The sequence below is a fragment of the Buteo buteo genome, chromosome 7, assembly GCF_964188355.1.
Source record: "Buteo buteo chromosome 7, bButBut1.hap1.1, whole genome shotgun sequence".
Lineage (NCBI taxonomy): Eukaryota > Metazoa > Chordata > Aves > Accipitriformes > Accipitridae > Buteo > Buteo buteo.
Window position 1 is genome coordinate 40,702,392 of NC_134177.1, and position 17,752 is coordinate 40,720,143.

Consider the following 17,752-nt stretch of genomic DNA (forward strand, 5'->3'; position numbering starts at 1 on the left):
ATTTTAATAATCTATGGTGCTACCAAGATCAGAGGCATAATAGTTTGTAGGATGTTGCTTGATTTTAAATCAGTTGGGTAATTTTTACTTGAAAACCTAAAGAGAGAAGGGGAAATTAATCTTCACAAATCCTCCTCTCAGGTGTAATGTATTTAGCCTACTAACAAGCACAAGACAAGAAAATTTTGCATAATACACAGTCTTAAACATTTCCAAAAAGAAAAATTACTTGAGATAGCAGTGAGCTACCTTCACAAATACACTTTGGCACTGTAGGTACTGTGAACTGAAATGAACCATCATGAAAGTTTTTCTTTTAAATTTAGTCTCTGGTGAGCACAATATATGAACCTAAGTTATCATACAGGGAAAATTCTTTCTAAGCTGTTAAAATGGAAAGAATGAAAAGACTTTTCTTCCAAATTGGAAAGCTCCAGCTTTCATACTCCATGGTGCAAATCATACATTTCAGAACTTAGAACAACTTAAGATAAATCCCCCATAAGTGTCTGGGGTTTTTTTCCTGATCAGTTCTTACAAGGACATTGTTGTATTTCTTTATGAATGAGCAAATAAACTAATCTTTACACAGACAATATTTAGCTTTAGTCATTTACATTTATTCACACTTCTTGCAAAAAGCTGTTATGCCACATTAATTTGCAAAGGTCTGAATAGTCAGTAGAGCTGAAATCTGCAGGCATCCAGATGTCTGTACATGTTTTTCCTATTAGCATCCAGGTGTGATCTTAAGTTCTTATAGTCAGGAAACTTTGCAAGTTCAAATTTGTTTCAGTCTTGTTTTTCTATTTTGGAATGAAAAGAATTTGCTAATTGCATATCTGCTAGTCAAGGCAGGTTCAAGGAGAAAAGTGGAAAAAAAAATCAGGATTAGAAGACTAGGAAAAGAGTTCTGCCTGTCTCATCCCTTTCCAAAATTAGTTTAAGAAACAAATTGCCAAGTGGTTAAGGGTTCTGGATGAAGTTCTAGTTAGTATATTAGCCCTTGGAACAACAGCATTTTCCCATTACTTCATTAACACATCCTCCTCAGGGAACAAGTGTATTTACTGTGTTTGTTTACAGATGCAGACTGAATTTATTCTATACACCCCATCTACCTGCACAGACACATACTGCTAAAAGCTACCAGAATAAAGCAACACACCACAAGGCTGTAACTTGCAGAGGACTCCACAGCAACTCAGGAGAGAAGCTGGATGTCACAGACATTGAAACGAACAGCTGACCAACAAGTGACCATCCAAAACTCAATGCTCCTATACCTATTGTTACAGCTACGGCCTCTTACTACAGCCATGGAGCCACAGCTATGAAGCCACAGCATGGCTTTTTCTGGTTGATACATCTTTATTTTGGTAACAAAGCACTGTACTCCAAGAAATTGCTGCTTCACCTACTTTTTAATGGAGCCAAGAAAACCCTAACAATTTCTGGGACAAAAGAAAACCAAGTGGCAAATAAGAAAGCTGCCTCTGCAAAGCTACTAGCACCAATGCATGTGTGGGGTTAACTTTATTCCTTTTACTGGTTTCCATCTCATGGAAATTTGTAAATCTGGAAGAACCACCATGGTGTACAGACCAAGCTGTGTTCACACAGCTAACAACTCTGCTCTTGAGCACATTACTACTATCCTGCAACTCCTCAGTAGCTGCCCCTATGGCAGAGCTGGAATGGGTTCTGTTATCTGTAATGAAGATTTGTCAGGGCTGGGGATTTATTCTGCTAGCATGAGTAGCAGGTACCCAGTTCAATGGGGTAGGAAAGACAACTCCAACTGGCTAACTTGACTGGCAGAAGTCAGTGTGTGCAAGTCTGGACATTTCAGAATACCACCAAGGGAACAGCATTTCTCATCCAGGGCCTATCAGACAACATGATGATGCCTCCAGACTTTGTCTTTGAAAGGATCACATATTGTGGTGAATCTTCTGTTTGAGTCGTAGCTGTCTATGCTGCTCCACTCCTTTTGAAACTTGCTAGATGAACAAACCTATATTTCAGAATAGCTATCAAATTCTATGATCTTTTTTCCCTACAATCCAAAAAGAAGATTTAAGAAGGATAGGTTAGGGAGTTCTTGTTTTCTAGTGATTGTGCCTTCTACAGTCACACACAAAAGACCTCCCAGTAACCACCTGGACTATTTTTAGGAACTCACAACTTTTAGTTTCAGGGATAGGCTGTAGTCACAGGTCTTGTTCCATCTGCAGCTGATATGGGTGAAGCAGCTTATTGTCCCCAACTGCTTATCACCATTCCTTCCCTCTTCTCCACCTTCACAACTGCCACTGTAATTGCTTGTATAGTCACTCCTCCACACAGTGTGTACATCTAATAACAGGTCTCTTCTAATTCTGCTCATTTTGAAAGAGCTAGGTTAGGGAATGGTTACACAAGAGATTACACCAGCAGGTCCAAGACAACAATGACAAGGAGCTGTTGAGACTCTCTTCATCCAACTTAACTGCAGCCAGAGCAGACCAGATGACAGTCCTCAAAATAACTTCTGAAGCTGATAAAAATGATGGCTTCACTTTATACTTCTCAGCACTGACCAGTTAGGGCAAAAGCCTCACAGGTCTTCAAGCAGTGCCAGCCTTGCATGGATTTTTTTTTTTTTTTTTAATACCTACTATAGGAGCAAAACAAGTCTGGAATATCCAGATGTGGAACTATCACCCAAACTGCTAGGTGTAAAAGTTATTTTACATGAAGCTACAGGTCTCAGCAATTTGACTCCCATTCCTAGCACAAACAGTAAGAGGAGCCATCAAGAGAACAAAAACCTGCAGAAGGCAAACAGCATTCACCTTACCAGTACACAAACCACAGCAGTCAGGAGACATGTTTGTATTTCATAAAAATGACCTTTACAGAGACACTGATACAGCTGAAGCCAGCAGAACCATTCTGAGACTAACAGCTGCCAACAAGATCAAAGACAATACAAAAGGACTGGTGTAAATATAGAAGGAATTAATGGTTAAAAACTGTTCCTGACCTGAAGGAAGAATAAATGCTGGGTAATTTCCTGTAATAGTTCCTCTTCTACCTTCTCTGGGTAGAATTTAGCCAAAAAATGAAAGCTAATGGGATCTTCTTTGGGGATTTCTTGATCTAAAACCTGTTTACAGATAAAATAAAAGCAGGAACAAAAAATAGTACATAAATGTCTCAAAATAATATTCCAGAGGAAAATCAGAAAGCAGCCAATAATCCACTTAAAGCAGCCTTTCCATATTTTAGAAGGAAGGGCGATGCTGAGTTTTAATCTAATAGCAATCAGTGCATATAGTGGTGATTGGTGTGTGTGATACTTTAGGCCAAATGTGACAGAAGCAATCAGACAAATAACACAATGAACTTTAGTCTTAAAAAAATGATACCACCTAAAATTGAGTTGTCATGTAACACATTCCTTTAGCTCCTGTACTAAAAAAGAAAATCTTTTTATAAGTACAAAATTACTGTGATTCTTTGTTTTCTATACCTTTTTGTCCATCTTTAACCAGGTGCACATTCCTTTTATTGTGTACTGCAAGCCAAAGAACCAAGTCTCCCTTAAACCAAGTGCTCGGCACACCAAGTCAAACAAGTCCTTTCCCTTCCACTTCATCTAAAAAAGAAAAAGAAAATTAAGAAAAACAGGTATGTCTTGAATGAATTTGCTACAATTTAGGCAAGGAAACTAGGCTACCATTTGCCTTTCTCCTATGAACTCTTATTTCACCTTTAGCTTTTCAATGAAATATGCCCACTGCTGTCTACAGCAAAGGTGAAATAGTAACAATGCTCTACCTCCTCTTCCTCTCCTCCAGAGGAATATTCACAGAGCAGCTGTAGTCATTTAACCACAGCATCAAGCACTTTATGAGCACACAGAACGATGATTGTACTATTGATTTCCTAGGACACAGCAAGGCTTTACTAATATTTGTAAAAATCTTATTCAATAGTTTATACAAATTGGAGAGACTGAAAGCAGGCCAGGGGAAATCAAAGGAGTGTCAGGGCACAGTGCAGAAATGCCAGACAATGAAAGCAAATCCATCTTTCACATACCTCAGCTATTTCAGTGGCACCAAGCCAAGCCTTTTTGCTACTCTGATTTAAATGAACAGGAGCCTGTCTTCTAAAGTAATTTAGTAGCCTGGCTCCATAGAGAGCAAACTTTGATTAAAGGTCCCAAAATTCACACACGTATGATGCCTCATTTTTTCACTGAAGAGGGTGCACATCTGTTTCTTCTATTGGCTACATGTTAAAAAAGATGATTTAGTCTAATTGCATGGGTCAGCCACTAAAAACTTAATGGCAAAAAAATATTAAATTTTAGGCAATATTTGGATGGAAAGCAGGAAATCATCCCAGCAAAAGAGCAATATTAGGGAAAAAGAGAAAGATAGCAAAGGAAAGAATACATTAAGCTGGATTTGTTAACAAAGACTCTGATCTCTAAATCAAATTTTCCAAATCCTTTATTTTCACAACTCTGCCTGCAAATATTCTAGATCAGTAAGTCACAAAAGTGCACTGCTTCTGGCTAATCTATTCTGTCTCTGAGGGACCTAGTAAATTAAATACTAAATGCCCCACAAGACAGTCAAGTCTCTCATTAGAATTGCCAGTCCCACTGGACCTCAGTTTTCTAACTCAAAATAACTGTATGTCTTTTTTTTTTGCCTTTGCTGGATGATTAGGAATTAATCAGGCATAGTTCTGTCTCCTCAACAGTGCAGACCAATTCATTTAGCAGTTGACCACTTGCTATATTTGTTTTCTTGCATATTTTTCTGCAGTCATGATTTCTCTATCCAATTTACTAGATAGCCGTAACAGAAGAAAAGTTAGCTTTTTCACTTGGTCATTTTTCTCTTCTGCCCAAACATACAAAACAGCCACTGTAGTTAAAGAAATAAACTGGTGTTTACAAATGGCAAATTTTAAGAGAATGTCCCAGATGAACTCAGCACAAAAGTACCATTTTATAAATTATTTTATAAGCAACATCTTAGGACCAGCTCTGACCAGACTGCTTTATCCAAGCCGGCAGTGTCTTAAAGAGTTGCGTCACTTTTTGTGGAAAAGTAGGTATACATACAAACAAGCCCTGCATCATGTGTTGGAATGCTTATAAAGAAAGCAAGCCTACTGCTAATTTAGCAGTGTCACAAATGGATTTCATGGAAACAGCTTTAAATTCTGAATAGTCAGAGTTGTTTAAGGGAAGAATACATCTGGGACTACGTAATCCATTGTTTATAAAAATAACAGTTCAGTTTTAAGACCATCCATGAACTGACAATCTGAACTTTTCAAATTTATGTTTTGCTAATACAAAGGTTAGTTTCCATCTTTAGCATTCTGCTGAGGACTCTTACCTCACAGCTGAACTCCATTTCAGCATCCACTGTTATAATTTTTACTTTAAAAGTCTTTGGTTGTTTCTTCTTCAGGCCTCGGATGGACATATTTTTTAGTTTATGATAGCCACACCTGAAATTGAACATGGGTTACATTTAGGGCTGGAAATTCAGTAACATTTTCTTGGCTAGATTCCAAAGTCAGATGAGTCCAAACTTGCAGAACAAAATCACCTTTACATATGCATTTTTGTGTCCAAGACAGTAAGAAAGGAAGTTGAGACAAAAAATTTAGTTTGACCTTTAAATTTAGTTTGCCCCTTAAAATAAATTGCTCCAAAATGTCATTCCTGTCTTTCCTCAGACCTTGGCAAACATTGGGTTCCTACAGTACTAGAAAGAACATCATTCAGACCTTATATTGCAAGATCCTGGGGCCTGCCTCTCACTACGGCTGAGGACATCTAGGGAACCTCCAATCCAGCCCTCGTGCTCTGTACAATCACCCACATCCATGCTATTCAGCAGTCTCTTGCAGCAAAACTCTGCAACGGATGGATGTTTACAGTTTCATAAAAGTGATACCTGGCTTTTGAATAATGCCAACAGAATTATGACATTGCTCATCCCTTTCACATATCCAAGCAAAATTCCCTTTCTCAAAGGTCTCTGCAGCATGTACCAACACCAAATGCATCAGTGGAAGCTCCACTTGTAAAACACACAGTAGAGTGCTACATCATGTAGCAAAACCTTACGATATCAAACCCAACTCAATCCTTTTCCATCAGTTACGGCTCCTTGAGCAACTAACCTATTGAGTTTCTTTACAACATAAGATCTTAACTCCCTGAAATTATACAAATCCCAAGAACATATGCAGTGAAATTAAGCCAAATTTACCATGTTCTCTTGGGCATACCAGCTCACAATGATGAAAGTTATTGAGAACAGAAATTTTCCCAGTGGAGTTCTTGTGAAATGAATTTAATTTTGCAGAAGCCTACAGAAAATTCCTTCACAAATCTTCTATTCTAAATGCAGTTGACTGCATGCCATCAAGAAAATCAAGGATACATGTGCTATTTCCACAGCCACAAGGATTTTGTAGATACCATTCAAACCAAATGTTGAAAGTTGGGGTTAAATGATAGTGTGAATCTGCACTATGCAGTTCTTGGATGTTTATTTCTGAGCACAGGAAATCAGCCTGTAAAGTTTTCTTCTTCTTTTTACTTACTTTATAAAAATAACAGCTCAGCTTGCACAACCTAGTTAGTATCTGTGAATTATATAGGTCAAGAAGAGACAAGGGCATTCTTGGTTTCCTACAATATAAGACTATTACAGTGTGGCAGACTTCCAATCTCTCCTTAAGGAATTCCAAAATAAAGTTCTAGTTTCAACTGAAAAGTTCCATTTGTCTGTACCTTCCAGGATTTTATAAAATATCTTGTCCTCTTCTTTGCTTCTGCTGAGCTCTAAATTGGCTTGCAAATGTATAAATCATTTTCCACTTACTTTGTACATGCCCCTCATTCAAAAATTTCAAGTAGCTAAACAGGAGATAAAATGTATATGGAAGTTTTTCTTTTCAAAGTGTAGGGAAGTTGAGGCAGAGAACAGATGAGTTAGTTACCAAATCATATGGACATCAACAGCAGAGTTGAGAACAAGTACTTGAGACAACCCAGAGTGGGGAAGAAAAGCTCAAGAGGAAATTGATCTTTCTGACACCACCAAGACCAGTTGAGGAGTCCTCTCGCTCCAGTTGGCTCTGGTAAAGCTTCTGCTGAAGTCTTGTTCAGTTTGGGGCAACACACTTCAGGAAAGATAACGGGGTAACTGGAGAGAATCCAAAGGAGAGATCCAAGGGCTAGAAAATATTCTGTGGCAAAATGAAAGTACTGGTTAGTGCAGAGAAGGGACAAGTGTGGTGAGACATTATAATGTCTGCTCTTCATGACCACAATGGTTAGGACAAGGAATAATGGGCTTAAATTGCAGACAGGCTGTGCACTGAGAAAATTCACTAACAATAAGACTATTATTGATGCTGGAAAAGCGTGGGATGGAATTCCTATCTTTCTGATCTTCTATCCAAAACAGTGTGACAGTATCTACTCCCTCCTCAAGACTGGAGGGAACTACACACCCTCAAAGCACTCTCCCCAAGCTGGTCCTTCTGCTGGTGCCTGCCACCAGTCCCAGGAGAGGCCAATTCACACTACAAGAATCAGTGCAAGACAGGGTGCTTCACAGATAGGCATATCCAGAACCCAAATCCCATCAACCCCAGGGTACCCCCTTGTCCTCAGGGATTTTTTTTTTTTAGAGGAATAAAAACAGATCTTGCCACAGAGTATGTTTCCTCTATAATTTAGGCAACACCTCAGTGCACACTACTGAGCAGACCTTGGGTCCTTTCTATTTAGCATAGAAAAGTGTTTTTAATTAAGGGGAAAGGAATATTTAAAAACCAAAAAATGACCATAGTAGTATGGTGTAATGTGACTGCAGTAATACTGACAATAAGCGCATCATATGAAAGCATCCAAAACAGCAGTAATTATTCCAGTAGGTTTTTGATCTCTAATCTGCAAGCTGCAACACAGCTAACAGCAAAATTATATTTTAACCTGTTACATTCTAAAGGTCTTTCCTGTCCAGTTTTCTTCAAAACAGAGAATTACTGTAAATAATTGTACCATTGGATACAGCAGTTAAAGCACGAGAACTACAAACTACTATACAATACTGGAAACAACCCCTTCTTCTATTAGTTCTAGAAGAAACACCAATGGCTGAAGACAAAGGAGAAAAAAGCTTCATAATTCATTTTTAATATGTAATTTGAAACGGCCAATTGAATTAAACAGGAACTTGGAGTTAAGGCCAGTACAGAACATTCTCAAAAAGTTTCATATGGAAAACGCTGAACAGATAAAATTGAACTGCAGAAGAATGTACTAATTTTCTCAAAATATGACAAAAACACCAGAGCCCTTCATTTTGACTTTGAAGTTCTTTCTTTTTTCTTGTATAACCTGGTTGAAATGACAATATAATTTGTTCAACATTTCCAATAGCATTTTTTTTCCTTTCCAGAACTTTTATTCCATGGAAAAGTACATTCTGACTCACAGTGAAAAGGCATTTTTGAATATCAAATTTTCCCAAGAAATGTAAACTGCATTTTAATCAATAGCACTGGTAAAGAAATAGAAAAGGCTTTCACCCTGAATACCTTAAATGAATGTCAGATACTGACAACATAAGCAAAAGCACTTAACAGTCAAGTTTTTAGAAAAATAACTTTTTCAAGTAAGCGAAATCTTGCTGAATAAGGCAATCTGGGTTTGCAATCTTTGGTTTAAATGCAAAAGCAATCCACTCTCTAGATCCCTGCTAATAACAACATTTAACTGTGAATCATGTGCAACGTGTTTCAAGATAGAGTTTCTGTCACTGAGCTCCAGTGATTTATTTCTGCAGTTGCCACAGGGATCTAAGCTCAAGACCCAGGATCAGAGCATGTCATAACCTTACCAAATAACGCATTAATCCAAAACAGGGCGGGGTGATAAAAGATTCCTGTCCAGCCAGAATCTGGGAACAGATAGTTCAGAAGCTGTGAATGTCCACAGCTTCACCTGCACCTTATGAAAACCAACAGAAAGATGATAAAAGCTTTACTTGACGAGGGGAACAGAAATGCAGTGATGAGGAATATAATTCGCAGGAACTAAACGCTCCTGACTCTGCCTTTTAGCATGTTCATGTCCAAGACAAAAGAACTGATATCCACCAGCTCTGACTGGATCATGGTCTTCTCCCTTCTTGACAATGAGAAAGTAGGGCCTGAGCAAAACGTGGGGGTGCAAGGGAAACTGGGAACAGCAGGCAATAGCAAGAAGAACTGGCAAGGTGACTCTTGCAAGGACTGATGCTTATCTATATCACAGCACTAGATGGGCAGTCATGTTACACCACTACGCTGCACACTTATCAAAATGGGAAATAACCCACACATCAGATGCCACTTACAGTATTAACTGAATAGTACCAAGAGAAAGAAAATGAAGTCACCATTCCCCCCAAAAAGCTCAGTAAGTCCACAAGAATTCAGTACATTAGAGACAGAAACAGAGAAATATCTCAACAAACAAGCTGTAATTAACCTTCCCAAGAATGAAAGTACAATTTACTTTCAGTTTAGCATTTCCAAGGTGAATGGATGGTTTGCAGGGCTCTCCACAGGATATAAAGATTTCTCTTCACATGGCACTTGCTCTCAGTGACAACTGTGTGTGAGCTATTACCATCCAATCACACTTTGGTCAGCCACACTCAAGTGAAAAAGCATCTGTTTTCACACACACACACAAAGCCAGCAGCACTTTTTAAGGTGAGACCTCCTTAGTCTCAGCTGCAGGCAGGCTAGGAACTAACGGCAATTGTGAGACCCCTCTCTTATACCCCCAGAAGCAGTCTGCCCTTAATAATCAGCACATGCACAGGGGCAGCAATTGTATCATCTGCTAGCAAAGTCCTTACATGAGCTGGAAATAAAAAACCCTCAGGAGTACAGCATGGTTTAGAGAAACAAGGTTTGGGAAGTACTTTAAGAGCCACCAATAGAAGATGCTTGAAGCATCAACTACAAAAGTACATTAACATAGTTACTACTACCATTTAAATGCCTCCTGTCATTGCTGAAATATTTACTGCAACTCCTACACTGCAAATCCCCCTGGCTCATTATGTTTCTCCCAGTTCCTGAATTTCTATACTTAAGCTCAGAAATTAATACAAGCAATTTGAACACAGACAATACAGGAAAGCGTTGTGGGCTTTTTACAGTTGTTGACTCACACTTCTGCCTGTGCTCCCTGCCCTGCCCAAGTAACAATATAAGCGAAGAATTCACTGTTTTAAAATGGATCAGCTATATAAAGATTTTTCTTACCTCTCAATCTAAAAAGAAGTTATCTAAAATCACCAGCTGGAATCAAGACTTACCTCACAGGTCATTTTCTGAATGAAGATAAGAAAAAAAAATTCTTTTTAATCCAAAATTCCGTATTTTTCAGCAGACCTCAATATCCAGCCTTCACAAGTTCTGCCACTAAAATAAAATCCAAGAACAACTTTTATACTTGATTCCCTTTCCTTTGTTTCCTATGAACTGCAGCATGTTAGCGCCCTCTGAAAAATCAAAGAATTGCTTTCCCAGGTGATATGAAAGGCTCTTAACCATTTCCTGCCTGTGCCAGCAAGGCTCCTCCCAACTTCTCCCCACTGTAATTCAAGTAATAAGGCACTAAAATAAGAGAAGCCCATGAATCTTGACTTGGATATCTGTAAGAACTGATAATGAATGTACAAGTAACTCCTTTGATAGTATTTGATCAAACTATTTCAACAGTGCCTCCAGCCATACAAAGAATAGCCTATTCTCACCCTACCCAGCCACCTTAAAAAAGGAAGCTGCACAGTGTTGTCCTATTAAGTGAATACGATTCCCTACCTGCCTTCTTCCTGTGGCGAGAGATGATGGGACAATAATGCCTACAGAACAAGCCTGAAAAGTGGGCAGCAGCCAAAATACTTGCCAGTAGAAAAAGATAAATGAACTCATTTAAATAAAAAAAGGGATGGCCTCAGTTTGAAGTCACAGGAAGAGACCACAAGCTCCATGAGCTGCCAGGATCACATCACCTCAAAGGCAATAGCAAAGTCAAGACTTTTTTTTACTATTATTCAGTTTGTAAGGTTGGGGTTTTTTTGAACCCTCCTTTTTAGATACATATTTACAGAACCTGAATTTCTACCAGAGCGTGGATAAGCAAGGACAACAGGCCAGCTCTCACTTCATATATGTTACAATTATTCCAGATTTACATAGAAAACCTTCAAGATTTGTCTCATTTATGTAACTTAAGAGCAGGTGGAAGAGCACAACGCTACTTCCCATGCAAACAACAGACCTCAGTGCCATGCAGCCACAAAAAGAGACCGCACTGTCAGTCACCTTCATCCCCCGCAATTCCGAGTGTAAAATGGCCCCTCAGCTCTCACACCTCTGCCTCCTCACCTTCCAGTACCTCCAGACCAAGGCCTGCTGCAGATTGTGTCCAGCCCTGCAGCACAACACATTGCTGCTGAAACACAGCACCCAGATCACTTAGTTATACCAAAAACCAGGCTGGATTCGGCTGTGTGAGCCCACAGGGGCCAGAGGTAGGACAGGTCTCCCCACAGACGATGCCTCCCTGAGGAAGCGGGGCCCACAGCCAGCACCCACTCCCCAATCTCCCCACGCTACAGGACCCCCAACCCCTTCAGCCTGGGCAAGGAAGAAAAACCTCATTTCTATCGGCTTTAATCTCTCACTGCGCGCTGAGGCTGCCTCAGGGGCAGCAACAGCCCTAGCCTGCTACCACCCCAGCCCCTCACCCTCTGCTAAGGGGGCCAAGCTGCCTGCCTGCGCCTTTAAATCCTCCTCAGGAGGCTCCTCCCTTCCCCGCCGCTGGCCCCGCCCCGCTGCCGCGCGGCTCTTCCGGCGTCGGCTCCGCCCCTTCCGGCTTCGTTTCTTTTAAGGCCCCTGAGGCGCGGCGGTGGGAGCGTTAGCGGTGAGAGGGGCTGAGGGGTGGCCGTGGCGGGGCCTGGGCGAGGGTGCCCCGGCATGGGGCACTCGCCGGGCTGGAGCTGCTCTTTGGGAGGTGGTTGAGGTGCCGAGTTGAGGGCCGGCGCCTGCGAGATAGGACCTTGCTCCTCAGCCCTGCTGGCGGGGACGTTGTCGAGGCTGGGCCTGGCGCGGAGGGCTGTGGAGACGCGGGGGGTGGGGGCGGGTGGAAGGCTCCCGGTCTGTTTGAACTTCCTCTCTTATCCTTTTCTCGGCTGTGAGAGACGCCCAGCCTAGCTGCCTGGTTCCCGTCTTTCTAGTAGCTCCCTTGTGCTTTGTGGGTGTTGCTTATTTTGTACACGTTTGCCTCTCCCCGGTCTAGTCGCTGTGTGGTCGTTGGTGGTTAGCCCTATTTTATAGGAGGGCATCTCATGCTGACTCCCTCCTCCAGCCCTGTGGGTCACACAGCTGAGTCAAGGATGGTAAAAGCAACCTCGAGTATTGCTGCTTGAAGCATTTCATCCTATGGATGTGTCTCTCTATCCCAGAACTCTGCTTTTGATGTGTTGCAACATCAAAGCGAGTGTCATTTAGTCTTACAAAATGAATAGATGGAGACTTCAACAGGTGTCAGTTGTGCTTAACCGTACATAGCTGGGTGGGAGAGACAAAGGTCTTTGGTCTTCATCAGTTTTAATATTGGTTCAAGTCTTCTAATGTTTAGCTATCTATTTTGCCCATGACTCTTACAAGAGTGGTATAGAAAGCTCTCCCTAATTAAACAGAACAAATAAGGTAATGGAGTATAATTACTTACAGGAAAGAACTAACTCAAAAGTGATTACACTTACTGTAGGTCAGACAACTCTTTGATATGTCATTTATGCTTTGAGAAGCTTATTACCTTTCTTAGGTTTCATCAGCTCAGCTAATAATGAGGTACACAGAAGCAAATGACTTTCTGAACAAGTTATAGGCTGCTCCCTGTTTGACTTAACTCTGGTCATATACAGACCTGATTAACAGGTCTCCAGCAAAAACAGCTGCTGGAGTATGAGTTAAATTCATAATAACTTCCACAGCTACAGTGTATTTGACAATCAGTATGATTCAAAGCAGTGTTGTGGGATAAGGTCTCATCTTTGTGGTATTATGTCCATTTTTACTGCCATTGTGAAGTAACTTTCCCTGGTGATGGGGACATGTTCATGTCCCTTCTTATACTGTAAAACAAGGCTGAGATAGTGCAATATATGGAGTTTTCAACTGCTTGTACCTACCCTGTTTTCAAAAAAAAAAAAGACCTAATTAAGCTGTTAGACTGAAATGGAAATAATAATTTTGGTATTGATCAGAAACCGGTTATGTTTTTTGTTAAAATAACATGTATGCTTGCTTGTTGCCAGGCACTGGATGACCATAACTAAACAATGTCTGTACCACGCGGAGCTGTCCATGCAAAATGGATAGTCGGGAAGGTAATAGGAACCAAAATGCAGAAAACTGCCAAAGTGAGAGTGACAAGGCTTGTGCTAGATCCTTACTTACTAAAGGTAAAAGCTGGTTAAGAACTTGTCTTGCATGGTAATTTTTGTACTGTGTGGAGGAATGTTTTATTGATTTGACTCTTAGAATTTTTGATAGCTCTTTACAATGCAAACTCCTTAAAAAACTTGCATAATGATTTGGCTGTGGGGATGACTGCAAAGGATAAAAAGCAGTGTGTTGTGAGAACACTTCCTTACCAAATATCTGCTAAATGTATTTCTTTGAAGTGTTTTGTTAATATACTTCATTTGATCTCAGTTTTGAAGGTACATTTTTGTTGTTTCACACTTAGATTTAAATTTTCATATTGATTTGGAGTATGCTTTGTTTTGGAAACTTGACATTGTATTAGTTGCTTTTACAATAAATTTTGTAGCAGTTTTTCTGTATGCATAATTGTAAGCATACTTAGTATTTGAATCTGTACTGCGATGTGCTATATGAACTTTGTATTTATCACTTCTTGTCAATGCATTTCAAACAGGGAGGTTAAAATTAGTATTGTCTCCATTTTTAGATAGGGAAACCGTGGTATGTGTTGGTGCAATAACTTGCCTTCGGTGATCAGGAGGTTAAGGATAGAGTCAGGATTAGATAACGGGTCTTGCGGATCCCAGTCCAATGCTTTATCCAGTAGAAGAACTTGCTAATTTCTTTCTTAAAAGAAAGATTCTGAATTCTGCTGTTCCAATAAGAATAAATACTGAATTTTTATATGAAAGAAAATTAATTGAGCAAGAAAACTCTCAAATGACAGACTTCAAAATAATGATTTCAGGGCTGATGAACTTTAGACATATTATGATGAATAAGAATCAATATCAGTTCCTGTAGTGTGGACTGCACAGGAAAGCCATTCAGCTTGGAAGAGCCAAGGCAGCTGTCTTGCTGGAAGCAGTATTGATGTGAAGCATCCTAAGGAGAGGAAGGGCTAACACAGCAGAACTGGAGAGCAGGGAGGCCAGTGGAAAGTGGTGATGCTAGGAAAGGGAGTCTATGTTAAGTGAAGAGCTTGTGGATACAGGTAAAAAAAAAATGTGTTTGCTATGAACAGCTTTTTGTACTTGGCGCTTTTTTCCCCATCTCCTTTTCTGCAGGCTTGGCTGGCAACAGCACCCTGACCAGAGAGGCTGTTGGGGAAGGGTAGTGCTGTGCTTTCTTTGGAAAAACAGTAGAGTGCACAGTCGCATTTCTTTGTGATGCAAACTGAATCTCATTAAAAACATAGATAAGACTTCACTTCTCCTTAGTGAAATACAGTTTGGTTTATATTAATTATGTATTTGCCAATTGTTTAATTTTGAAATCTAATGCCACGGTTTCCTTTTTTCCTTCTACAGTTCTTTAACAAACGAAAAACCTATTTTGCCCATGATCCATTGCAGCAGTGTGTTGTTGGAGACATTGTTCTTCTGAAAGCTTTGCCTGAGCGAAGGAGCAAACATGTGAAACACGAACTGGCTGAAATTGTTTTCAAGGTTGGAAATGTCATAGATCCAATAACAGGAAAGCCCTGTGCGGGAACCAGATTCCTTGAAAATCTGTCAGATTCGGAAAATCTGACAGAGGCAGATACTACCTATCTAAGTGAAAAACTTCAGGAACTTAAAGTTTGTTCAACAGACAAATAGTGGAGAAAATATTTAAACAGAAGGCTTTTCAGTTTGTCTCTGTCAGGGATGTTTGGAGCCCTGCTGTTGAATGTTAAATGTTTCAGTGAAATCTGTAGTCAAAATAAATAGTAAAAGTAGTTGCTTATAAGAACAGATGTTACAGATTGATAGGCACCTCAGATCTTTAAATGAAAATACAGAGAATGTGAGTTTAGTATTGACACTTCATTTTGTTGCATGTAGTTTTCCCCAAGCCTTGACAGTTTCAAAAGCCAGCTTCTTGCTTGGAATGACTCTTCTGGATTGAGAGAGACAAGAATATAATTGTATAATGTTTAAGTTTGGTGGGAGGGTCATTACATTATTTGATCTGTATTTCAGACAGTCTTTTGTGGTTTGTAGGATTACTTAAGATATTGCTATTAAACCTTTTGAAAGGAAGTGTAGAATTTTAAAACCAGCGACCTGCATGTGTCCTTATTTCCTCTTACAGTTGCTCATACCACATTGCAGTATCTTCTAACTTCCAAAATCTCTAACAAAAACACAGCCACTTGCCTTTATAATGGCAGTAAGGTGAGAATAAAAACTTTGGGTAGCTTCAGCATGGTTGCCTTTGTAACCTGTATGAAGGAAGTATTTAGTTCGTTCCTTCTGAAAGAGAGATGGATCTCTGAACTGCCAGCAGGAAATAGAAGCTGATGGCAATATAAAGCCAAAAAAGTAGAAGTAAAGATGGTTAGATTTAGTCTCATCAGAAAAGCTAATTAAAACACATTTTGGGAGAGATACAGGTACTGATTTGCTGTGTACTTTAATATGAAACTAGAAGGCCATAGCAGTTAATGATTAAAGCTCACTTTATCCTGCTACAGCTCTGGGAATCTTGTGTCCTGTCTTCCAGGACATAAACCAAACTAAGAGTGTGCAGCTGTTACAGCAGCCTTGTGTTGCTGACTTTTCATTCAGATCTAAAGGGGCATCTGCCTCAAAACCCAGCATTTGTGGGTGTGTTCCATGTCCCTGTATGGAGGGGAGAGTGTTATATTAAAGATATGAGAAATCCTTTTTGAAGTGTCTACCTATGTCATGGGTCTTTGTTTAAGATCAGAAACTAAACAAGGTGTATCTGAACAGAGTTCCTCTGACCTAAAATATCTTACTTTAAGAAGCTGAGCCAGCTTACACTAGTAAGTTAGAAGTTGTCTTCTCTTCCGTTGTCAGTGGTGTAAATCACTTGCCCTTTAACTTCCTTCACCTGCACAAAATCAGTTTCAGCTGCCTGCAAATTGCTGATGAAGTCCAGCTGAACTCAGCAAATTATTTGGGCTGGGAAGAATGACTTACATTTTCTTCAGTGCTTCAAACCAAAAAATACTGCTCTTTGAATGCTAGTCCTCAAGTACTGTCCTGCATGTCAGATCAATAAGCTGGGATGTCAAGACATGTTGATTCAAATGTCTCTGTGTAAATCAATAAATGTGAACAGGGTCTCTGACTTTGAGGAAGTGTCTTAAACATATGGCTGTAGGTTATTCTTGTTGATATGTTTGCTGAAGTGGTTTAGGTTTATGTAAATTACTTAGTAACTGTAGCTGGCTGATTAAGGCCCTGATCAAAGTGGAAGGAAACCTGGGCTCTGACTCCTGCTCTAGTGAGTGTAAAATGTGAAACTTCATCCCTAGCAGAGATTGAGAGAAATCAGACCCAGGCTAGAACATGGCCCTGGGCTGTAGGAGATACACTTAAGTTGTATCCCAGCAGGCAGTAAAGGAACTTGATCCTCAGTACTTGGGATATGAGTGTTCTAATAACTAGGCATAGAATGTTTACAAGAAATAGAAAAAGTTCCCTGTTTGGTTAATGAGTTAAATGTACATCTAATTGGGGAAGTAAATCATCTTTCCCAGTGTTTCCTGTGATTTTTGCTTGAGTAGCTGTGAAAATGTTGTATTTTTTCTAAGATTGATTCATGGCAGAAGGTTGTCAGTTTTCTTCAGTTTACAGGGAGGCTCTTGGAGGGTTGCTTGAGAACTCAACATGCTGTCAGATCAAAATGGGATGAAATGTACATCGTCTGAAGTGTAACTTGTTTTTAAAAGAATGATGACAATTGTAGGTTAAACTGGTTTTTAAAGAGGCACCAGGAACATTGCACCTGCTAGCCTCTGACTTACTTTCACAGAGTGCTGATATAAAAATCACAAAATGGCAATGGAAATGGCGTAGTGAAATGATACAGACTTTGTGCTATGCAGAAAGACAAGGTTCGCTCATTAACTTGTTTTCTGTGTTTATTGGCTAGTTGCTTTTCAAACTCTCCTTTAACTGTTAGCCTAATTATAAGTTTATTCTTAAAGTTATTTAAGGATTTGATGCTTAATGTGGGTATCATGCTTAAGGATGGAAGCGTGCACTACCAGTTTAGCCAAATTAAATACTACCGTAGCTGGAACAGCGTGAAGAAAACATTTCAAGGCCGTGTGGGTGAAAAATTTATTTGGGGAATAAAAAACAAGGTCTTGCACGTGATTCAAAAAACCGCCTGGCCTCTTTCTTGGTGTTTTTTTTCA

At 39.8% G+C, this 17,752-nt stretch overlaps 2 protein-coding genes across 6 annotated transcripts in view; one reads left to right on the forward strand and one right to left on the reverse strand.

Moving 5' to 3' along the window:
* LOC142033030 (merlin-like) overlaps positions 1–11,684 on the reverse strand; it is a 28,134-nt gene extending 16,450 nt beyond the window's left edge. Inside the window, exons 1-6 of one of the 5 annotated variants that reach the window (XM_075032572.1) lie at positions 11,488–11,684; positions 10,413–10,518; positions 7,030–7,278; positions 5,409–5,523; positions 3,518–3,643; positions 3,029–3,151 (exon numbers count right to left, since the gene is read on the reverse strand). In XM_075032572.1, the coding sequence (XP_074888673.1) occupies positions 3,029–3,151; positions 3,518–3,643; positions 5,409–5,523; positions 7,030–7,037 (372 nt within the window). In that variant the 5' untranslated portion in view covers positions 7,038–7,278; positions 10,413–10,518; positions 11,488–11,684. Of the gene's footprint in view, positions 1–3,028; positions 3,152–3,517; positions 3,644–5,408; positions 5,524–6,293; positions 6,839–7,029; positions 7,279–10,412; positions 10,931–11,487 lie in introns of those variants that run through there. The other 4 variants (XM_075032571.1, XM_075032573.1, XM_075032569.1 and 1 more) reach the window with 4 other exon arrangements.
* A 270-nt stretch (positions 11,685–11,954) lies between these two features.
* MRPS17 (mitochondrial ribosomal protein S17) lies at positions 11,955–17,704 on the forward strand. Its single transcript, XM_075032575.1, has 3 exons — positions 11,955–12,025; positions 13,425–13,571; positions 14,907–17,704. The coding sequence occupies exons 2-3, from the start codon at positions 13,449–13,451 to the stop codon at positions 15,195–15,197; spliced, it is 414 nt and encodes a 137-aa protein (XP_074888676.1). The 5' UTR covers positions 11,955–12,025; positions 13,425–13,448; the 3' UTR covers positions 15,198–17,704.
* Positions 17,705–17,752: the final 48 nt, after the last annotated feature.

What these genes read in the sequence shown, in the direction of transcription:
- MRPS17 (XM_075032575.1), top strand. Translation starts at nt 13,449, where the DNA reads ATGTCTGTACCACGCGGAGCTGTCCATGCAAAATGGATAGTCGGGAAG. An exon ending in TAGATCCTTACTTACTAAAG is followed by an intron (nt 13,572 to 14,906) that starts GTAAAAGCTGGT and finishes TTCCTTCTACAG; the next exon opens with TTCTTTAACAAACGAAAAAC.